General features: G+C 43.3%; 2 protein-coding genes across 4 annotated transcripts; one reads left to right on the plus strand and one right to left on the minus strand.

Moving 5' to 3' along the window:
• Positions 1-109: 109 nt before the first annotated feature.
• Positions 110-14,435, plus strand: tbc1d31 (TBC1 domain family, member 31). Of its 2 annotated transcripts, XM_061819265.1 has the most exons (24): positions 110-257; positions 345-524; positions 1,035-1,172; positions 1,356-1,471; positions 1,636-1,814; positions 6,697-6,848; positions 7,299-7,458; positions 7,576-7,776; positions 7,854-8,024; positions 8,159-8,238; positions 8,328-8,474; positions 8,556-8,689; positions 8,767-8,900; positions 9,006-9,185; positions 9,577-9,809; positions 9,895-9,967; positions 10,052-10,131; positions 10,206-10,341; positions 10,682-10,774; positions 10,972-11,058; positions 11,781-11,957; positions 12,048-12,117; positions 13,938-14,072; positions 14,166-14,435. In XM_061819265.1, the coding sequence occupies exons 2-24, from the start codon at positions 454-456 to the stop codon at positions 14,288-14,290; spliced, it is 3,072 nt and encodes a 1,023-aa protein (XP_061675249.1). In that variant the 5' UTR covers positions 110-257; positions 345-453; the 3' UTR covers positions 14,291-14,435. The 2 variants fall into 2 exon arrangements, with proteins under 2 accessions (XP_061675249.1, XP_061675250.1); XM_061819266.1 differs by having other exon boundaries at positions 152-524; positions 13,938-14,026; positions 14,166-14,353.
• A 632-nt stretch (positions 14,436-15,067) lies between these two features.
• zgc:101716 (uncharacterized protein LOC492784 homolog) lies at positions 15,068-22,608 on the minus strand. Of its 2 annotated transcripts, none has more exons than XM_061819268.1 (8): positions 22,448-22,608; positions 21,939-22,040; positions 21,618-21,761; positions 18,036-18,086; positions 17,798-17,942; positions 16,130-16,220; positions 15,930-16,062; positions 15,068-15,453 (listed from the first exon to the last, which is right to left on the minus strand). In XM_061819268.1, exons 1-8 carry the CDS (start codon positions 22,529-22,531, stop codon positions 15,283-15,285), a joined length of 921 nt encoding a protein of 306 aa, XP_061675252.1. In that variant the 5' UTR covers positions 22,532-22,608; the 3' UTR covers positions 15,068-15,282. The 2 variants fall into 2 exon arrangements, with proteins under 2 accessions (XP_061675252.1, XP_061675251.1); XM_061819267.1 differs by lacking the exon at positions 22,448-22,608 and adding an exon at positions 22,254-22,441 and having other exon boundaries at positions 15,130-15,453.
• Positions 22,609-23,468: the final 860 nt, after the last annotated feature.

A 23,468-nucleotide genomic window follows, 5' to 3' on the forward strand; every position in this document is an offset into this window, starting at 1 on the left:
TACAATTTTCACACGTCCAACTTTGATGTTTAAGAAACAGAAAACGTACCAAAAATATTTAAAAAGATTTGAAAAACTAGTTAACATATTCGCCTTTATGATGACGGAAGCGCCTGGTGATGGGCGAGCAATTCAACGACATCTCCCATGGTGCACCGCTCTGTTTATGTATGACGTCTTTCGGGGCGACAGCTAATGAATGACTACGAAAACAGAAGTTGTAGGAAGTTAGCGAATTTACGATTTCAAAAGCGGGAGTAGGTCTTTTTAAAGAAGCGCGACAGCGCTAACTGTAGTAATTGGCACTTGTTTATTTGTTTTACTTGTGTTTTTTTTTCTCCTAGAAATTTTCCCGCTCCATACCCCGCCAGCGGAGATTAGCTGGTTGGCAACTTGACATGTTGCTCCAACTGGAGCCTCATTTATAAATCCAATTTGAACAAACCGCTAAAAATGGATGTGACCGACATCGGGAACAGAGAAGAGGGGAAGCTCAAGTTTCGAAAACCGTCCTCTGGAAAAGGGTAATGTTAGCTCCAGCCGAGCTTCATGAACCGTTTACACAGTTATTGCCGTGGTCGTTTAAACTTTTCCAATGTTGTGGCCTAACATTCGAAATGTTATCCACTTGTTTTCACGTCATTTTCACATTTCTTATTTTAACACATAAAAGTTAGTGCATGTGTGTGCCCTGTATGCAGCAGCGTAGAACTACAGTATATCTAACAAGTACGCTAAGCTCGGTACAAATCGAGCAACCTACACAAAATGTAGTATTGTACTTTGACATGAAAATAGTTTTGCCATTTTCAAATTCCATATGCAAGATTATCATTGTTCTCACACTGTGAAGTTTTTTCATTTAATTTTTCATGTATTTTAATGATATGATTTCCTTTAACTTCTAAATAATCTATCTTAACCATGTCAGGTTTCGACAGCCTAGTTGCCATGAAAGAGCAGCTAAGAGTTTCGCATTTTTTGTTTTCCTTGTTCCAGCTTTCCTTCTTAGTGTGTTGTTTTTCTTTCCGTAGTGTGTTGCTCACCGTGGTCCGGACTGCTCAGCAGGCTAAAGTGCGTTTCCTCCATGTCATCTTTGACGCCACAGGAGAATACTTCCTGGCTGGTGATCACCATGGCAATATCTATGCCTTTGACATAAGTAGAAACAGGTGAGGCAATTCTTTTTTTCCTCATCAAAAGCTCAGCCTTTTCAATAAAAGCTTTTATGATAGATAGCCTCTTACCCGATACATATTTGCTAGACATTTAAATGTGTGCTGCATATACTAGCATCAGTTTTTCTTCGAATTACTCTGAAAAAAATAATGATTGTCCCTCTCATCTTTGGACAGATTTCGTCTAGTGCAGAAGACAGGACAGGCCTGCACTGCTCTGGCGATAAGCTTCCATCGGAGCGCAGAGTTCCTGGTGGCTCTTGTCGACAATACCATCAAGTGTTTTGACCAAGGTATGACAAGTATGATAAAGTATTATAATCTTTTTTTCCACTTGTTTTAATGCAAGTTGTCTTCTTTCTTTCATAAAGCAGCTTCATCTACCATTGATATATCATGTGTACCACCACGCTACTGACCAGAAATCACTACTTTGTGCTTGTGTTTTTTTGCACAGACACCAAGCAAATGGTCAGTTGGATGCGTGGTCATGAAGGAGCAGTTTCTTCTATCTCCATCCATAGCTCAGGCAGGTATGGTGTCACCACATCCTCAGACACTGCTCAGCTGTGGGACATGGACACCTTCCAAAGAAAGAGAAAGCTCAACATTCATCAGTCAGTTGGCATACAGAAGGTAAAGGATATTTTCCCCACACAGGGTATCAAGTACCCATCCAATACTGTTAAATCTGTTGTTGTACTGAATTAAATCATCTCCTTGTAGCACTTTCTGGGGCCATGGACCCAAATTTGGGTCGTTAACCTCAAGTGAAATGGATGTCACTTGCCTAAACCAGGAGAACCATTTTATTTTTTCTCCCAGTCTTCCAGCAATGGAAAGTTATAAAAATAGAAAAAACATGCGATACAGTGACACCAGAAAAATGCAGCCTTATGGGGGTACAGGTTAGTACAATCTGTAGGCCGGTCCCAAGCCCTGATAAATGCTGAGGGTTACATCACGAAGGGCTCCCGGCATAAAACTGTGCCAAACAAATATGAGCGTTGTCAGGTTCACCAATCAGACATTCATTAAACAGGACAAAAAAGGAAGCAAAGACGCCCGTTATTGACATGGATGTTACAAAAAGGAGACGACAAGCAAAACAGTTTGAAACAAGGTGTACATGTTTGTTCATGTGCGTGTGCGTGCGTGTGTGTGTGATTGCTGAATACATGTGTGGTCATCATTTCTTTAACAGGCAGCAGTTCTCACAGTTCTGATGATTAGATGTTTTTGTTCTTGCTATCTCCTGCTAGGAGGCTGCCACGTTATCTAGGGCAGAGCAAAGCATTTCTTTATTGAAAGCAAATGTATGACAATTATGATCACAATCATTCCTACAAACGTTCATCTAAAGAATCCGATACCGGATTGGTCGTGGCCCGGGTTAACAACACCTGCCCTGTCACTGTTAACCTGCAGGTGGAAATTCAGCTACTGTGAGTCAAAGACAAAGAAGAGCAGGAAACCAGATTCGTTGGCAGAAGAAAAAGTGGAATGCACAGAGCCTAAAGGGTCTTTGAATGTTGTGACTATGAAAGGAAAAGATCAGAAATTGGTTGACAAGATGATTAGGAGAAAGGTTGATATATTGTGCATCCAAGAGAGCAGGTGGAAAGGTAGTTAGGCTTGAAGCTAGGGAGCAGGGTTTAAATAATTTTACCATGGAGTAGATGAGAATAGAAATGGAGTAGGGGTTATTTTAAAGGAAGAGCTGGCTAAGAATGTCTTGGAGGTGAAAAGAGTATCAGATCGAGTGATGAGGCTTAAATTTGAAATTGTGGGTGTTCTGTATAATGTGATGATCAGCTATGCCCCAGAGGTAGGATATGACCGAGAGTTGAAAGAGAAATTCTCAAAGGAACTCGATGAAGTGGTTCTGAGCATCCCAGACAGAAAGAGAGTTGTTATTGGTGCAGATTATAATGGACATCTTGGTGAAGGAAACAGGGGCGATGAAAAAGTGATGGGTAAGTACGGCATTGAGGAAAGGAACCTAGAGGGACAGATGGTGGTGGACTTTGCAAAAAGGATGGAAATGGCAGTTGTGAACACTTTTTTCCAGAAGAGGCCAACATAGGGTGATTTACAAGAGTGGCGGTAGAATCACACAGGTGGATTATACCTTGAGCAGACGATGTGATCTGAAGGAGGTTACTGACTGTAAGGTAGTGGTAGGGGAGAGTGTAGCTCGACAGCATAGGATGGTAGTGTGTAGGATGACTCTGGTGGTTGGTAGGAATATTAAGAAGACAAAGGTAGAGCAGAGAACCATGTGGTGGAAGCTGAGAAAGGAAGAATGTTGTGCGGCCTTTCGGAAAAAGGTCAGAAAAGCTCTCAGTTTACAGGAGGAGCTCCCGGAAGACTGGACTACTAGAGCCAAGGTGATCAGAGGGACAGGCAGGAGAGTACTTGGTGTATCTTCTGGTAGGAAAGGGACAAGGAGACTTGGTGGTGGAACCCCAAAATATAAGAAGTCATCCAAGGTAAGAGATTAGCGAAGAAGAAGTGGGACACGGAGAGGACTGAGGCGAGGCATAAAGGATACATTGAGATGGGTCGTAGGGCAAAGGTAGAAGTGGTGTAGGCTAAACAAGAGGCATATGACGACATGTACACCAGGTTGGATATGATAGAATGAGAAAAGGATCTCTACGGGTTGGCCAGACAGAGGGATAGAGATGGGAAGGATGTGCGCAGGTAAGGGTGATTAAGGATAGAGATGGAAATGTTTTGACTGGTGCCAGTAGTGTGCTAAATAGATGAAAAGAATACTTTGAGAAGTTGATGAATGAAGAAAATGGGAGAAAAGGAAGAGTAAAAGAGGCAAGTGTGAAGGACCAAGAAGTGCCATTGATTAGTAAGGGAGCAGTTGGAAAGGCACGAAAGAGGATGCAAAATGGAAAGACAGTTGGTCCTGATGACATAACGATGGAGGTATGGAAGCAATTTGGAGGGATGGATGTGGAGTTTTTGACCAACTTATTCAACAGAATACTAGCGGGTAAGAATATGCCTGAAGAATGGAGGAAAAGTGTGCTATTTGCCATTTTTTAGAACAAGGGCAATTTGCAGAACTGTGGGAGCTATGAAGGAATAGTTGATGAGCCTAACAATGAAGTTATGGGAAAGAGTAGTGGAGGCCAGACTCAGGACGGTATTATCTGTGAGCAACAGTATGGTTTCATGCCTAGGCAGAGTACCACAGATGCATTATTTGCCTTGAGGATGCTAGTGGAAAAGTATAGAGAAGGTCAGAAGGAACTACATTGTGTCTTTGTAGACCTGGAGAAAACCCATGACAGAGTACCAAGAGAGGAACTGTGGTACTATATGCATAAGTCTGGTGTGGCGGAGAAATATGTTAGAATAGTACAGGACATGTATTAGGGCAGCAAAACAACGGTGAGATGTGCCGTAGGTGTGTCAGTAGAATCTAAGGTGGAGGTGCGACTGAATCAGGGATCCGCTCTGAGCCCCATCATGAGGTTAGACTGGAATCCCCTTGGACCATGATGTTCCCAGATGACATTGTGATTTGCAGTGAAAGCAGGGAGCTGAACCTGAAAGGAACAATTACAAAGATGGAGGCATGTACTGGAAAGGAGAGGAATGAAGATTCGCCGAAGTGTGTAAGTGTCTTTCAGCTTGTCCCGTTAGGGGTCGCCACAGCGTGACATCTCAGATGAACGCTCATGTTTGTTTGGCACAGTTTTTACCCCGGATGCCCTTTCTGACGCAGCCCCTCTTGGGGAGTGTGGGCCCCAGTGAGGAATGAACTCACGACCCTGGTTTATCAAACCAGTGCTCTCACCACTGAACTTTGGGGGCCCCAAGATTAGCCGAAGTAAAACAGAATATATGTGCGTGAATGAGAGGGGTGGAGTGAGTGAGGCTCCAGGGAGAAGAGATAGCGAGGGTGGACAACTTCAAATACTTGGGGTCAACAATCCAGAGCAATGGCGAGTGTGGTAAAGAAGTGAAGAAACGGGTCCAACCAGGTTGGAACAACTGGCAGAAGGTGTCTGGTGTTCTATGTGACAGAAGAGTCTCTGCTAGGATGAAGGGCAAAGTTTACAAAACAGTGGTGAGGCTGGCCATGCTGTACGGATTAGAGACGGTGGCACTGAAGAAACAACAGCAAGCAGAACTGGAGGTGGCAGAAATGAAGATGTTGAGGTTCTCGCTCGGAGTGACCAGGTTGGATAGGATTAGAAATGAGCTCATTCGAGGGACAGCCAAAGCTGGATGTTTTGGAGACAAGATTCGAGAGAGCAGACTTCGATGGTTTGGACATGTTCAGAGGCGAGAGAGTGAGTATATTGGTAGAAGGATGCTGAGGAAGGAGCTGCCAGGCAAAAGAGCGAGAGGAAGACCAAAGAAAAGGTTGATGGATTTTGTGAGGGAAGACATGAGGGCAGTTGGTGTTCGAGAGGTAGATGCAGGAGATAGGCTAAAATGTAAAAACATGACACGCTGTGGTGACCTGTCACGGGACAAGTCGAAAGTAAAAGAAGAAGACGACAGTGACACCAGAAGGCTTTCACATCCCTTTGTTTTCCACATTTTACTATGTTACAAAAGAGGATTTGAATATCTTTCCTATAAAAATTGACATAAATTCTACCATAATGGCAAAGTAAAAAAAAAAATTTGATCACCAGATTACCAAATATGAGTCCTTTTGCTTGATTAATGTGCTGTACAGTGGTACCTCTACTTACAAACGGCTCTAGTAGTTACGAAACACCTCCTCTGAAAAATATTGTCTCTTTCTTCGAAGGAAAATTAAGGATACGAAAGGGAAAAAATGGGCGCTGGATTTGCAGCCCCCAAATCCCACCGAATGTTAACATCCTGTATCTTGGTTTGTGTGCCGCGATAGAGCTGCTCTTCCATTGGCTATCGCCATATTACCTTCCTGGCATCCCATTGGCTATGAGGGATGTCAATCTTAACCTGTGATGCTTTTCGTCTCTCTTGGACATTCGACCTTCACCGAATCACACCAACACGCATTGGAAAAATACAACTTTTCCGTTTTTTGTTTGTTTTTCGCAAGTTTATTCACCTTTCTTCACCATCGGCACCAAAAAACTTTAGTGGAATAAAGTTCATACGTTCATACGTATATTTTCTCTCCGCTGTCAAATGTTTGCCTCCTCCTCTGTCGCCCACTATGACTTTTGCACGTCACTCACCTTTCTCTTCGCATAGTCAGCCAAAAGTAACTGAACATAATTTTTATTATTCTTTACATTATGTACTTTAAGTGCTTATTTTTGGTGGGGTTGGGGTGGGGTTCAGGGGACTTGGAACGGATTAAGCTATTTACATGTAAAATGTGCTTCTACTTATGAAAAATTAATGTTACGAAAATACTTCCGGAAGGGATTAATTTCATAAGTAGAGGTACCACTACAATTGTTCTGCTAAAGGAGGAATTGCCACTCGCCACACCAAGTGCCATAAATCCATTTCATAATGAATATAATGATGGTCCTCGTTTCAGGTTTTTTTCCTCCCTCAGAGCAACACCATCCTGAGCTGTTTCAGTGACGACTCCATTTTTGCTTGGGACAGTAACACACTGGTATGTGAGTACCAGCTTCCAGTGCCAGACACGGGACCCCGGCTCTTCTACAAGGCTTTCGCTGTGACGCAGTGAGTCTCTTACTTCTTCACAGCCACACCAAGTGTCTGCACACTGCTTTCGCGTGTTTTGTAAGGCTTCACCAAAATACGATTTGCCGTGATGTAGATATAGCAAGAGAAGAAAAGGAGGAAGAGGAGATGCTGAGATAAATTGGGTCAACTGTCGTTTAGGAACAGATTAGAAATATTCTTACAAGGAAGAGTGGGCATATTTTGCCAAATCAAGATGGATTTTATGCTGACAGATTTGCTCACCCCAAAAATGCAGTGCTGTGGTTTTAGTAAAAAGTAGTTGGGGAGAGCCTACATTTGCATCAAACTTTCACATTTATCTTGCCCCTTTTTTAATTTGATTTTCACAAGTTACAGCTCAGACATTTGTTTTGTGGAAAATGTTTCAAAACGATTTGTCATCCATCGCTTTATATCTACCGTGCTGCCAATGTGTCATGTTGCCAGAGACGGTAAGAGCCTGGCAGCTGGGGGCCGCTCCAACCTGCTCCACCTGTGGTGTTTGGAAAGCAAAACGCTGGTCAAGGTGATCCAGATGCCCACTCAGGTTCGGACTGTCAGGCAGCTGGAATTCCTTTCTGACAGCTTTGATGGAGGATCCAATCAGGTATACTTGCTGTGGTGGGTTGGCAATTGTTTCCCAGAGCAGGTGATAGGGTTGCGTGGGCACGTCTGGACATTTAGCATGTAGTCACAGCTTCTTCTCTTCCTGCTCGCTCCACAGACATTGGGTGTGCTGAGCCAAGATGGAATTATGCGTTTTGTTAACATTCACACCTCCAAGATGCTCTTCCACGTCGGTTCCCGCAATACTGCCATCAACACGGTGACCATCAGCCCCACTGGTCGTCATCTGGTGGCCATATTGGATGATGGCAGCATTTGCGTCTACAATGTTCAGAGTCTCACGGAGGATTTAAACAACGTACCAAACATGTGCTATACGGTTGAAAATGGGTACGCTCTGTCAGATAGCGACTTATAATTTACTGTCCTTCGCAGCCTCCTCTCCCCCAGGTGACTGTAGTCTCGGACACCGCAGCAAAACAGGCACCGTTGTACCTAAAGGTCAAATCTGATAGGACACAAAGAGCAGCCACTCACACTGGCCCGCCAAAACGGGTGAAGATCTGTGCCCCCACCAGAACTCTGCTTACAGTAGAGGATAAAGAGGTTGGAATTGCAGATGAACAATATTTTTGTGATGGACTCGTTTTACTCACCCAATTAATAATTTAGGAAATGTGCTGCAAAATAGCCTGATTTGTCTTTCTTTTTAATCAAAGTTTGTCTTCATTTTATAACAGAACCAACTCCCTGGTGGTCTGAACAAGACGCGGCTGGTGGATCTTCTTAAAACGTTTGGAGAATATCCTGCTAAATACAGGTACTGCAATTCTCTCCTCAGTTTGGAGCTTGGGCACGAAAGTGAACATAGAATATTGTTGCCATCCACAATATTTTGCAACCTTTTAGGATGTTTGTGTGGCGGTCCTTGTTGTGCCTGCCTGAGAACTATGCAGCATACAGCAGTCTGACTGATAAAGGCCTCCACTCAGCCTATGTCACCCTCCATGAGAAGTATCCCATCAAAAGTCAAAAACTCCAGAGGGGGCTGCAGAGGTTCACATCCTTGTGCTCTTCAACATTCACAAGATTCTTCATGCAATATTTTAAATCCCAATTCCCTCCATCAACTCACAGGGTTTTGTCTGCCCTGTCTCACTGGGCTTCCATCTTTGGAGAGGTGGAGTATCTTCCTTTGTTAGCCTTTCCGTTCGTCAAGCTCTTCCAGAACAATCCCATGCTGTGCTTTGAGGTGGTGGCCACTGTCCTGGGTATGTTTTGACCGAACCTGGGAGCTTGTGCACGTGCAAGCTGTGTGTTTAGTTGACTTGGATGTGCTGTGACACAGTCAACTGGTGTCAACACTGGTTTGAGTACTTCCCCAACCCTCCCCTGAACATCCTGAGCATGGCAGAGAACATTCTGGCGCATCATGACAAGGAGTTGCTGCAACACCTGGTGGACTGCGGGATCACCTCTCAGGTAATTTTACATGATGACAATCAACGCAGACCGTGGTGTAGCTCCCTGCCGAACGGACCCATGACCCCATCTTTGCATTTCGGCGTGTTTGTGAATTTGCGGCAGCTCTATGTGTGGCCTCTCCTGGAGACTTTGTTCTCTGAGGTTTTGACCCGGGATGAGTGGCTCAGACTCTTCGACAATGTCTTCTCCAACCATCCGTCCTTCCTGATGATGGCCTGCGTGGCCTACCTGATGTGCTGCCGAGAGCCCCTCTTGCTCTGCTCTCAGAAAGAGGACTTTGAGGTGACCGCTCTTTCTCTCACTGTCTCTGTAATTGTTCCCATAAGAAATAGTGAAAAGTGAATGAAAGGCTCAAATTGTCACCATCATGAAAGTTTTACTTACTATAAGGCCGCGTTTACAGTTTAGTAACATGTTAAAATTGCGGCGCCCCTCGCTCGTGTCTGCTCGGGAGCACCATTATTTCATGCTTTATGGCTTTCATCATCTTTTTCCACTCTGTCATAAAATTGCAACAAGCCAAATAAACAACAAAAACACACTGTGGAGTTATGTTTTCCTTTATGCTCAACGAGATGTAGTCTCATGTGACATCACACACGATGGGATTATGAACCCGCGGGTGTTGTTGACTGAAAAGTGAAATTCAAATGTTCACCTTTCCTGTTTTCAGTACTTTTTCCACCATCGGAACAACTTGGACATGGAAGCCATGATTAAAGATGCCTACCGGCTGATGATGAACACACCATCTGATGTTCATCCCGTGAGGATGCTCTCAGACTTCACGGCGCTCACCAAAGGCCAGTACCCTGTTTTTAATCACTACCCAGAGTTCATAGTGGAATATCAGAACCGGGAGAAGGAAAAGATACGGCAGCAAGAGCTGGAGTACCTCCAGGAGAGGTGATATTTCACTTTACAATCGTTTTTCAAAGATTATTTTCAGATAATAAAGAAGCAAGGTAAATTGTGCAGATGCTCTCATTAGGCAGGAGGTGATGGCCTTGCGTAAAGATTTGGTGGCGCACCAAGCAGAAGAAGACGCCTATTATGTGCAACAGGTAGAACTTCAGAAGAGGAATGAGATGTTGGCTAACTCCACCCTTTTTCAAAATGGCTCCGGCTGAACTCTTTTGGCTCCGCAGGAGTTGATGCAGAAGGCTGAAGAGGAGCGCAGAAATATCCTCGCACAGGAGGAAGAGAAATTGACTCAGCAAAGGAAAAAGTAAGCACTCACACCAAAATCTATGTACAATTTGGAAAAAATGATGTTTTTTTTATTGATCATGGTCCTCACAGTTTGGCAGCCATGAAGAGAGAGCTGAAGGCAAAGGAGTTACAAATGCTCGATGCAAACAGAAGACGTCTCCTCCAACATCAACAGGACCTGCAAGTCTCGCAAATCCGCAGGCTGGACCAGGAGATCACGAGGAAGGTGACGAGGATGTTCCCAGTCCAAGAAGGGCCAGTCAGCTCCCTCGTTTTGTTCATGTAGTGACATTTTCGCTTTTTCAGGAAATAATAATTATCTCCCTATCATAATGCAAATCTTAAATAAGCAGTTAGAGAGAGAACAAAGATTCCGACTCCTTCTTACAACATACGGTCCCATCCATAAGTATCGAAACGGAAAGGTCTTTACAGTATCAAAACATTCATTAGAGCTCATTAGAATGTGCTCCTGTCCCTAATGTTGCAGCCACTAACGAAACAGCAGCCACGTTGGTGGTGCTCATCAACTGTGGCCAATTCCAAACTGATGTCTTTGGCTGCAGATGGATATTCGTGAGGAGGAAACAGCAGCAGCAGTCCAGGATCTGGACATCAGGCAGATGGAGCTGGAGGTGCAGCGGAGGCAGCTTGAGCAGGTGAGGAGACCCCTTTTTGTGCCCTTTTTTGTCTCGTCTTCCCCTCATTCCTTTAAGATTAACAGTCAAATGGTCCTAATCACATTTGTCTCTGTATTTTCATTGCTATTTAAAAAAAAATACAATTACTGTTTGTGTTAAATGCCTCCGCCAGATCTTTGATCACCTTATTCTTCTCGATGCATTCTTTCCGTCAGCAACTGTGCAAGGAGCAGCTTCGCATCGAACGACAGGTTGAAGACGTGAGAATGAAAAGGTCAGACGGAGAGAAAGGAAACATGCAGGTGAGGTTGGAAATAACCGAGTGGGGAGGGCAAAAGCCAAGTCCGATTAACAGTCGACACAGCTTGCAGTACGTAGTTGTTTTTGCAGTCCTATTGAGGAAGAGCAGAGTTTAAAAAAAAAAAAAAAGTTATTCAACTTTGTTTGTGTTTTAAGAATTTCTGTCACCTTGTTTCAGGCACCGTTTGCATCATTAACCTTTTGCTTGACATTTGAAGTGTTATTTATTCTTGCTCTTGATTGTTGTTTTTCCATTTTCATTTTTTTAACCCAAAATATTAAACCAGACAATACTTTTAAAGGAAATGCATAATAAACTTTTTTGTTGTTCTTGTTGAGATATTCTGTAGCTCAGTTAGTACTTTACGACATTGTTGTGTAAATCAGTCACCATGAGTGAATTTCTTTCAGGTGTGAACCATACATTTATGACATCCAATCCATTCTTGTAGTGTCATTTTTGTAATTTATTATAATGGTTATCATCCCTCAAGGGAAAATGCAAGATTGAATAATCAATATTATTGGCAAAAATCCACAGCCCCAGAAGCAAATTTTAACGAGAGCCCCATGTAGATGTGGCTTGGCTGCGACTGTGACGTTTGCTTTCAGTGAGATGTTTCTTGACAAGAAAGCTATCAAAGCCACGTTCCAGCTCTGCTTTGGCCCGACCGTCGCATGTGACGTCGCTTCACTTTCACAATATACCGGCGCACTCACACAGGAACTGGAAGGCATCCCGGCAGCGGAGCCGCGCCAGCTGGGCGCCGACCGCAACTGGCATCGGGACGCCGCGGCCGAGCGCCTCCAACACGCAGACGGCGAGTTGGAGAAAAGAAGGCGAACGCTGGCGGGAGGCGACAGGCTGATGCACACCCCAAGAAATGTGGCTGGACAGGAGGTGAGAACAGCAAAAAAATGCACGGAAACAGTTCCGTCAAATACAAAATTATGGAGTGAAAAATGCGTGCTATCTGTGCACATCTTGCAGTGGGATGAAGTGATGAATCAGACGGGCCACTTAGTGGAGCAGGAGCAATCCCGGCCTGCAGCAGACACAAGTAACTACACACACATTATTACTATGTTTGATGATAACGATGGGATAATTTCCAAAAATGATATTTTTTAATGCAATAAAAGACCTTAACTGTGTTATACTCAAAATTTCATATAACTCCTTAAGATAATTTCATATACAATGGATAGAAATATGCAAACAGGGTACAATGTTGATTGTACAGATGCATAGCATCTCAAATCACAAAGTATTCCATTATACAGTGAATAAAATGAGTATTTGAACACCCTGCTATATTGCAAGTTGTCCCACTTAGAAATCATGGAGGGGTCTGAAATTTTCATCGTACGTGCATGTCCACTGTGAGAGAGCTAAAAAGAAAAATCCAGAAATCACAACGTATGATTTTTTTTTTTTTCCAGTGATTTATTTATGTGATACAGCTGCAAATAAGTATTTGAAAACCTCGGAAAACCAGTGTTAATATTTGGTACAGTAGCCTTTGTTTGCGATTACAGTGGTCAAACGTTTCCTGTAGTTGTTCACCAGGTTTGCACTCACTGCAGGAGGGATTTTGGACCACTCCACACTGATCTTCTCTAGATCAGACAGGTTTCTGGGCTAGCGCTGAGAAACACGGAGTTTCAGCTCCCTCCAAAGATTTTCTATTGGGTTTAGGTCTGGAGACTGGCTAGGCCACGCCAGAGCCACTCCTTGGTTTTCCTGGCTGTGTGCTTCGGCTCATTGTCATGTTGAAAGACCAAGCCACGACCCATCTTCAATGCTCTAACTGAGGGAAAGAGGTTGTTCTCACAATCAAAATCTCACAATACATGGCTGCGGTCATCCTCTCCTTAATACATTGCAGTCATTCTGTCCCATGTGCAAAAAAAACACACCAAAGCATGATTTCCGTGTATGATTTCAAACCATGACGTCTTGATGTATTCCCAACAGTCACGTTGGAAACGGTCGTCCCAGCACTTTTCAGGTCATTGACCAAGTCCTGTCGTGTAGTCCTGGGCTGATTCCTCATCTTTCTCAGGATCATTGAGACCCCACGAGGTGATATCTTGGATGGGGCTTCACTCTGATTGGGATTGACTGTCATGTTTAGCTTCTTCCATTTTCTAATGATTGCTCCAACAGTGGACCTTTTTTTCACCAAGCTGCTCGGCAATTTCTCCATAGCCCTTTCCAACCGTGTGGAGTTGTACAATTTTGTCTCTGGTGTCTTTGGACAGCTCTTTGGTCATGGCCATGTTACAACTCTGAGTCTTCCTGATTGTATGGAGTGGACAGGTGTCTTTATGCAGCTAATGACCTCACACAGGTGCATCTGTTTCAGGATAATACATGGTCAGCTCTTTGTGGGTCAGAATTGTAGCTGATAGACAGGTGTTCAAATACTTATTTGCAGCTGTATCACACAAATGATTTGTTTAAAAAAATCATACATTGTGTTTTCTGTTTTCTTTCTAGATTATCTCTCTCACAGTGGACATGCACCTACAATGAAAATTTCAGACCCCTCCATGATTTCTAAGTGGGAGAACTTGCAAGGGTGTTTAAATACTTATTTTCTTCACTGTGTTGTGTCATGGGACAGCAATTTTAAAAAATGACACTGCTGCAATGTCAAAATAACACAAAATACAGCCAATATGAAACCGCTGGCAACAAAAGAGAGTACACCTTTAAGCGAGTGAATGATGTCCAAATTGCGCCAGATGTCAGCTGGGATAGGCTCCAGCTCACTTATCAACCTAACAAGTTCAAGCAGCATAAATAAATGGATGGGCACGTTTTGCCAACTGTCAAGTGCATGTATGTAACATTTTCTTCATCACCTGTTTCCAGGTTATTCAAGACTAGGTTTCAACAGCAGTCGTGTCAGGACGGCCACCACCAAGGCAGCCACACCGAAGCAGGCGGGAAGCAATGTCAAGGTGTGTCTGAACAGCAGCTCCCCCACGGAGAGCACTGCCACCAACTGTGAGTGTACGCGGGCAACATACTGAATGACCAGTTCGCAGAGCATTAAAGCCCGTCATTTTGTGCATTCTTCTCTCTTCTTCTACCTGCCAGTCTCACTGGACAGAGGCCGGGCACATTTGGACAGCCAAGAGAGACAACTGATGAGGGAAATGAATTGTCTGAGATTGAAGCTCGCTGCCAGGGCCATCGAGGACAGCTTTGACTCCACGCGGTGACTCCACACGGCACACGCTGCCTCCCACTGACCAGCTCTTACTCAACTTCAAACGTTTCCAGTTTTGATTGTACTTTGTTCATCATATAACATTCACATGCATGTTTTCCATGTTGCATAATGTCTTATCTTAAAACCCATTTTACCTATTTGTTTGTAAATTACTTTCATTGTTGAAACTGTACAAACATTCAATAGATATAAACTTTTAATCACGAGTGGCACAGTGTAATGATCTTGACATTTTTTTCTGTTTAGTTGCAATTTACTTTGTATGTCAGGTGCAACGGTGATGCAGCTGTAAAAGCATCAGTTTCACAGTTCTGCGGACCAGGGTTCAAATCCTGGCCTCGCCTGTGTGGACTTTCTATGTTCTCCCCGTGCCTGCGTGGGTTCTCTCTGGGCACTCCGGTTTCCTCCCACATCCCAAACACATGAATTAGACACTCTTAATTGCCCCTAGGTGTGATTGTGTCTGTGACTGTTGTCTGTCTCCATGTGCCTTGTGATTGGATGGCAACCTGTTCAGGGTGTACCTTGCCTCCTGCGCGTTGACAGCTGGGATAGGCGCCAGCCCTCCCGCGACCCTTATGAGGATAAGCAGCTCAGAAAATGGATGGATGTGTACGTGTATGTAATTTCTGCGGATAACATTTGTAAAGGGGTTGAATAGTTTTCACTAATGCTATAGAAGCACAAAAGGGGAAGAACTACACATTGTGCTGTTAAAAAAAAAAAACTTTATCCAAAAAATTTGATATAACCTTTTCGTTCCAAAACATGCTTAAAAATCTCAGTTCTCACAGAATGATTTCATCCAGTGACACACTTCATACGAAGGCACACATGACATTTGGGCAGCTTATTAAATTGCAGTGCAAAAACATGCAGCTTCCTTCCTTTTGTACTGACTGTGAAAAAGTCTAGCACACTTCTCCAGTTCTTCTTTTTTTTTTTGTTCACCACACTTTGAGGTGGACAACACGAAAAGTATCACAACTTGGTGTCGCTCGGCCCGTGACTTCCATCAGCCTCCGGAACCCCACTCAGGAGAATCTTATTCCACCAGCGCTCCTCGAAGCTCTGCACACAAACACTAGACAGACTCTTGCCATCCTGGTAGTCCTCCCTCATCTTCTCAGGGTTCAGGTCCTCTGACATGACCTGGCAATAAAAAAACGCAAAGGCCCGCAAAGAAGACTTGACTTGTGTTCAAAAGTAGTCTATCATAAAAACGCTGACAAATGCAGAGCCAACCAAGGATGTTATAATTCAAAGAGCTCATTTGAAAAAAATGGCCTAACATAAATGGGTAAATCAGTGCAGTGCAACTGCCTAACCCGCACTCTCACAATGCCATCCTTTTGTTGTTTTTGTAGCATAATCATGTTTTCTCCAACCTTCATTCCCTGAATAGCCAAGCTACTGATGTTACACTTCCCTAAGAAAGAAAAGATTTAAAATGTTGACATTTCCTTCAATACAAAAATGATTGTTTTGATATTTACCAAAGTGACAAATTAACAAGTACTCGTATGACTGTATGTAGAAAACAAAAGACGTGTAACACCAGGCACAAGTTGAACCCTTAATTCAGTGACAGTTTCTTCCAAGGCAGCATCACTCACTCACTCACTCACCTCGGTGAGGGTGAGCAGAGTCGTTTGGTTGAGATTAAGATGCGCGATTGCTTCATCTGCTGTTCGGATGACATTTTGGTTGCGTTGCAGCACAAACGACGACTGCTGCTGCTGTAGGATTCTGAGTAAGAGTCTGAAAGGAGAAGGCCCGTGAAAACAGCTGTCGATGACCAGCGGTCAAGTGTGCCACTAACTGGTACCTGGTCCTGATGAAACAAGTGCAGGCCTTCAGCCGGAGTCGGTCTTCAGAGAGTTCCTCACGTTGCTCTTCAGCATCTTTGCCTTTCTCCTCTGTCAGAGGAGTCAGAAAGCAAACGATAACATTTAAGGATTGTCATTTTTATTGATAATGAAGGCCCAAGTGCAGTCTTGGCTTTCAACTGGAGGAGGTCTTGGGCTTACAACGGTACCGACATATGGCGACGCTCTGAGTTTACAAAATAAACTGGTTCCAATGTGCACACTCTCCACTTTTTCTGATAAACACTTTCAACACCCGCAGACTTTTCACGCAGGCAATACTTTGTTTTTCCATTTCATTGTTTTATATTTATGGATTGAAGTGTTTTCAAGCATTTGTGGTGGACCCCCATTAGCTGCTCAGCAAGCATTCGAGACAATATGTGATATATATATATATATAGAGAGAGAGAGAGAGAGAGACCATATAGACCACACTGTATCTACTATATTTTTGTTTGGGATGCAACTAACAATCACTTTAGTAACTGATATATCTATTGATTTTTTCCATTAATTGATCAATTACGTAAAGAACCCTTATTTTCTATCCTTTGATTCAAACACAGGACATTACTGTATTTCAAATTGCAAAAAATACACATTGGTCAGAATTCCATGAGTGGCTTGGTTCATAAAATGTCAGAAAATAGCCAAATTGCAAATGTCTTACTTTGGTTACACACACAAAAAAAAAATACAATCCAAAGCACAGTGGTAGACACCAGCCCCACATTTCTGAGGACCCGGGTTCCAATCCGGCCGGCCTCCTTCGTGTAGAGTTTGCGTGCTCTCTGCATTTTCGCAGAGTACTCTGGTTTCCTCCCACATTCCAAAAACATGCATTGTAGGTTCATTGAAAAGTCTAAATTGCCTGCAGATGTGAGTGCAAAGGGTTGCTTATGTGTCCCCCTGGATTGGCTGGCAACCAGTTTAGGATGTAGCCCACCTCTCGCCCAGATTCACTTGTGATAGGCTTCAGCATGCCTGTGACCCTAGTGTGAATAAGTGGTTTTGGAAGATGGAAGGTTGGATGGACAAAAGTCTGCTTTCATGGAGGACTACAAATGTTTAGTGTTCAAAGGCTGAAATTCCAAATATTTGTGATTTGAACAATGTCTAAACAGTTCTTAAAAGTTTTAATTTGGTATTTGATTAGTTGTCAATTAATATGTATTTCCTGCTCCCCTGTGCATGTGACTAATTGTTAAAACATAATTACCATGACAGCCTATGCTAATTTCCATTAGCCCATCTATGGCATTTCACGTGACATATTAGCATGAAGACGGGTGACTTTTATTATGGTCTGCATGACATTCAAATAGGTTTTTGGCAGACATCATGTCTGTCCCCCAAACCAGCAAGTCTCGAAGTAATGTGTTGAAAAGTTACGTCAACAAGTCTATATATGTTCACAGCATGTGCTTGAATAAAACTATCGAAAAAAAAAGTTTTGTATACGCTCTTTATATCACAGGTGGGTCTCGAGTGTATCAACTGTGACAGACGGGGGTTGACTGTCACGGGGGGAAAAAAAAGAAAAACACACATATACAGCACCACGGTAGAACAGAACTCGACTGTAAACTGAGCGAGGACCCCCTTTAGAAGGAACGGAACATTACGAAAGGTCGTGGGGTGATCCAGTAGCTGCAGACACATCTTCCCCAGGTTGTACCAGTTCCAGGGGTTAAAAGGCAGCAGGCTACACAGCTCCTGCAGAGACGACATTCTGGGTCCGATAAGTCCAAAATGTTGGTAGACGGTGACCTTCGGGGAAAAAGTAACCGATGCGAGCTTCAATATAGCAGTTGAAGCAGCGTATTGAGCCAGTGGAGGCGCGCATGGGGCTTCAGGGTTTACCTTGAGCAGCAGCAGGCTGGTCAGGTGACAAGTGTTTGAGGCTTCTTTGCTCTGGAAGAACAGATACACATTTGATGCTAATCTGCTTGGTATAAATAGGGCTCCTCTATGCCAAGTGTCTCTCATTTCTCTACATACCTTCATTTATTACCACTTTCTAAATGTTTAACGCTATAGGACAAAACTCTGGGTGTCGTGATAGGACATATTTTCGTTTCGCCTCAACGGAATTAACTTGGAACAATGCTTTGTTTGACCGGCAAGATGGCGACGTAAACAAAACGAGCGCTATATAGAGTCCCCAAACCAGCTGTTATGTCAGGATAGAAAAGCATTTTCAATACAACAGCCATATAACGCCATTCTGCCCAAAGTCTATCCTGGAATTTTAACTTTCTGAATGTTCGGGATTTTTCTCTGGCACTTAAACTCAGTAAACACAAAGGTGTAAAACCCATTTTCAAAAAAGGCTCAAAATTGCAGGCTTCTGTGATATGGGTTTGATTTGGAAAAGTGCATACTGTATGTGATATACTGGTTGCTGTGATAGGGGGCGCAGCCAAAAGATGAGCATAAAGCGGACGGGAATCTTCCTTCTTACTTCAGATTTTTTGTAACAACTGGCTCTCTCCTTCTCATTATTTCTGCTTCCAAGTGAGGTGGTTGTGTGAAACTCGGTTCAAAACTGTTATTCTTGAATGAAATGTATGTGTACTGTATTGATGAATGGCAGATGTACACACGAGGAGCCGACGGGTCGCAGCAACAGTGCTCATATGGATTAGGAGACTGTGTGGGTGGTGACCAATGTTCCCCCTAATTTTTGACCGTGTCTGAGCAAACACACTAAGCCCGTGAGCGCCCCCTTTGGCCACAGTCATCCACTGATGTTACATGGCTCATTAAAATGTTTATAGACTACATTCCCATCAGAACTTTTTAAGAAAAATGTTGTTTTTGCAAACTTGCACTGAAAATGTCAACAAACGAAAAAATACATGACGATACAAACAGATACCAAGCCAACTATGAACTATAAATTTGAAATGTTGCTTCCAACTTTGTTTCATTTTTTTTTAAACACACAATGATATCCCCGTCTGTTTTTCTTGCTGTAAAACTTGAATTATTGCTTGCAGAATATCTTTCACAACGCATGTTGAAAGCTGAATGATGCTCCCAAACAGTTTTAAGGTTAATGTTATGTTGCTTCCTATATTTAAAATACAGAATTAGCTTTTTGTGCACTGGATTGTCTGAGCTTTCATCCTCAATCAGGCTGTGCCAAGGTGGACTTTTAACATACACCATCTCAGCTTGCACTTTCGACTTTGGCTTCAGACCAGACCTTTCTCACTCAAAAAAAGAGAAAATCTCATCCAGTTTCCCCATTTTTTTTCTTCTATTATTCACATACCCTAGTGTTTGTAATTATGAGTGTATCCCTTTAAAATAGAGGGGGGCAGTGTCAGGTAAACTAGGAAGTAGAGTGTGTGTCCTAGTGTGGCTGAGCAGCAGCTCTTTTTGAGAGGGGGTGAGCCACACAATGAAGTTATGGGAAAGAGTAGTGGAGGCTAGGCTCAGGACAGAAGTAAGTATCTGCGAGCAACAGTATGGTTTCATGCCGAGACAAAGTACAACAGATGCATTATTTGCCTTGAGGATGCTAGTGGAAAAGTACAGAGAAGGTCTGAAGGCGCTACATTGTGTCTTTGTGGATGAAGAGAAAGCCTATGACAGAGTACCAGGAGAGGAACTGTGGTACTGCATGCGTAAATCTGGTGTGGCAGAGAAGTATGTTAAAATAGTACAGAACATGTATGATGGCAGCAGAACAATGGCGAGGTGTGCCTTAGGTGTAACAGTAGAATTTAAGGTGGAGGTGCGACTGAATCAGGGATCCACTCTGAGCCCCTTCCTGTTTGAAGTGGCAATGGATATGCTGACAGATGAGGTTAGACTGGAATCCCCTTGGACCATGATGTTCGCAGATGATATTGTCATATGCAGTGAAAGCAGGAAGCAGGCAGAGGAACAAATAGAAAGATGGAGACATGTACTGGAAAGGAGAGGAATGAAGATTAGCCGAAGTAAAACAAAATATATGTGCGTGAATGAGAAAGGGGGAGGGGGAAGAGTGAGGCTACAGGGAGAAGACATAGCGAGGGTGGACGACTTCAAATACTTGGGGTCAACAATACAGAGCAATGGAGAGTGTGGTAAGGAAGTGAAGAAACGAGTTCAAGCAGGTTGGAACAGCTGGCGGAAGGTGTGTGGTGTGGGAAGGTGTGTGGTGTGTTATGTTACAGAAGAGTCTCTGCTAGGACGAAGGGCAAAGTTTACAAAACAGAGAAAACAAAACAAACCATGATGTACGGATAAGAGACGGTGGCACTGAAGAAACAACAGGAAGCAGAACTGGAGGTAGCGGGAAAGCCATAGTTGGATGTTTTGGAGACAAGATTCGAGAGAGCAGACTTCGATGGTTTGGACATCTTCAGAGGCGAGAGAGTAAGTATATTGGTGGAAGGGTGCTGAGGATGGAGCTGCCAGGCAAAAGAGTGAGCTGAAGACCAAAGAGAAGGTTGATGGATGTGGTGAGGGAAGACATGAGGACAGTGGGTGTTAGAGAGGAGGATGCACGACATAGGCTAAGATGGAAAAAGATGACACGCTGTGGCGACCCCTAACGAGACAAGCCGAAAGGAAAAGAAGAAGAGGCTGTGGTTCACTGCCCTGGATCTGTTTTCCTCTGCGCTGAGTGTGCGACAAATGCGCATCTTAGAGGGAACATTGGTGGTGACGTTATGCGGTAATATGACTTTTTGTTCTGTGTTATTTAAGCTTATAATTTAGAATAACGTTGACTGCTGAGCAGTAGTTAATGATTGGAAAGAGAGCACTTTCACTATGTGACATCATGGCTATGGTCAGTGCCAAGAGTCATTCTTTGAAGTCCTTTGATTGTGTATCAGCAAGAGTGGATACGTACGTATACAGATGTGATTAACTGTAAAGCACAATTGTTCGAGATGGGAAGTTATTTGTAAGAAGATAATGACTGTAATGTGATGTTTTGTCTGCAATTCTACAAAAGTCCTTGCAATAAAGATTTTGATTCCGGGGAAGAAGTAACAACTGGCTCTCTCCTTCTCATCACTTCTACTTCCAGGGTTCCAAGAAAACAGGTAGGAGAGGTCAGTTCAAAGCAACAACAACAAAAAATATTCAACTTTGTGATGCCGGCCTCAAAATTTGAGGCCCGTAGCAAATTGCATACGTTCCACAAACAAATTGTCAAATAGTATGGCCACAGTGGATGGAAAAGGGTGATGGCCATGTACGCAAATGAAGTTCCTCGACGCCAAGATGTGAAGAGATGGTGCCATAGGACTACTTTTATACTGATACTTTTATACTTAACTAGGATCTGTCTGAGCAAAAAATAAACAAATAAATGGATAAAAATCCAACAAAATGTTTAATTTTTTATCAAATGGGTGAATTTGTAAGCAGTGAATCGTAAATATCCTACTGTTTGGAAAGTAAATATGAGGAGCACGTATTATTCCGAAGGTGTACCAGCAGATCCACTAGACACATCGCTCGCTCTCTCTGGCCCAGCCGGGTGCAACATCGAGCCATTCCTTCCAAAACGTCTCTCTTGATTGACAGGTTGTTGTCAGCGATCCACTCCATGCAACTGCTGTACGCATCCAGGGCTGTCTATCACACACATACGCACAGGTTTGGCAATACAAATGAAGACAATAATTGTGCTGAAAATGAAAAATAGATCAGTGAGCTAGACTGACATGAGAGCTGGAAGTCTGATGCCATTTATCAATCGCTTTACTATCTGTAAAAGGGGGGACCTTGTTTTTACGTTTAATGGACAAATACCTGGTATTTGCCCTGCCTCGTAGCCAGGTCACCTCGAAACTTCAAAACTTTCTGCTTCTCCAAAAAATCATCTGTGTCAAGCGCAGCACTCTCACAAAACCACTACAAGGGAGACACACAGGACAATCGTTTACTTCAATGCATCTTTCTACCATACACGGAAAAATTACCAAACGCCGCACGTAGATAAGGCTAGGTATCCTTCCAGCAGGATAGGGATTTTGAAGGAAATCAATTGTACGGAAACTTTTGTTTTGATTTCTAGTTCTAAACTGGTACACCGAGAGAGGAATACACAGAAACCCGAACGCTCACCTCCGGTTCGCAACATTTCGCGTTATAGGAAACCACAGATACTGAGCCCCTGTCTTTCGCCTCAGAAAATACAGAGTCATCGAAATTGCTTCCGAAAAGCTCCATGGGGAGTCACCGAACTGTCTACTGTGCTGTCATTACAAGAGAAACGCGCTAAATATTCGCCGTCAATATGGATCCCATCTTTCACGTACGTCCGAAGTGCAACATGGCCCAATGATGTTGGTTCCGGGCAGCAACCTTCCGCCAAACATCCATCCTTCTAGCCATCCATCCATACATCCTTTTTCTGAGCCGTTTATCCTCACAAGGGTCGCGGGAGTGCTGGAGCCAATCCCAGCAATCTTTTGGCAGGAGGGAGGAGGGGGGGTACACCCTGAACCGGCTGCCAGCCAATGTTACAACAAATTCAGTATTTCTTCCAAATTGTGCTCGATGCCCACCTGTGCAGTTTATGGGTGTCAAGATTCTTGAAGGTTGGTCTTGTGATTTTTCCGTGACGTCACTCACCTCCGAATACAGCGTCGGCCATATTAGAGGGCTACATTTTGTTTTGTTCCAGTATTGAGTTTGAAAAGATTAATATAAAACACCCATCACAGAATTTTGAATTATATGCAGACTTTGGCTGCAATAAAGGTGGAAGAGAGAGAGTCATTCATCATTTACCGGCACCAGTTTGGAATCATTCTAAAAACCTTATCAGGGTTCATACTCAGTCTGACCCAAAACATTTAAGGGCTTTTTAGGGGCATTCTTAGGGGCTGACACGAATAATTTAGGGCCGACACGGAAAAAATTCATAATAGGCAAACTAATCATAAGTGCCTCGTTCTGCTCATAAGTTTAATTTTGGAGAAAGGTTCAGTTGTTTTTTTTTTTAACCTGATGAACTTCTATCTTTTTGCCTTGCTAACTGCAATGAAAATTTTTTTTTTAACTGCAACAATTCATTTTCACTATCATATATATATATATATGTGTGTGTTTTGTTTTTTTTAATGAGCAGATTAATTCCTATTCAAAGGTGACAGTTCGGCAAAAGGTCCAGTGTTGGACCAGATTTTTTTGCATGAGTTAGATGTTTCTTTCGGCTTGTCCCTTTCGGGGTCGCCACAGCGTGTCATCTCAGATGAACGCGCATATCTGTTTGGCACAATTTTTACGCCGGATGCCCTTCCTGACGCAACCCTTCTCATGATATCTATATTTCAT

Source organism: Syngnathoides biaculeatus, chromosome 5, assembly GCF_019802595.1.
Source record: "Syngnathoides biaculeatus isolate LvHL_M chromosome 5, ASM1980259v1, whole genome shotgun sequence".
NCBI lineage: Eukaryota > Metazoa > Chordata > Actinopteri > Syngnathiformes > Syngnathidae > Syngnathoides > Syngnathoides biaculeatus.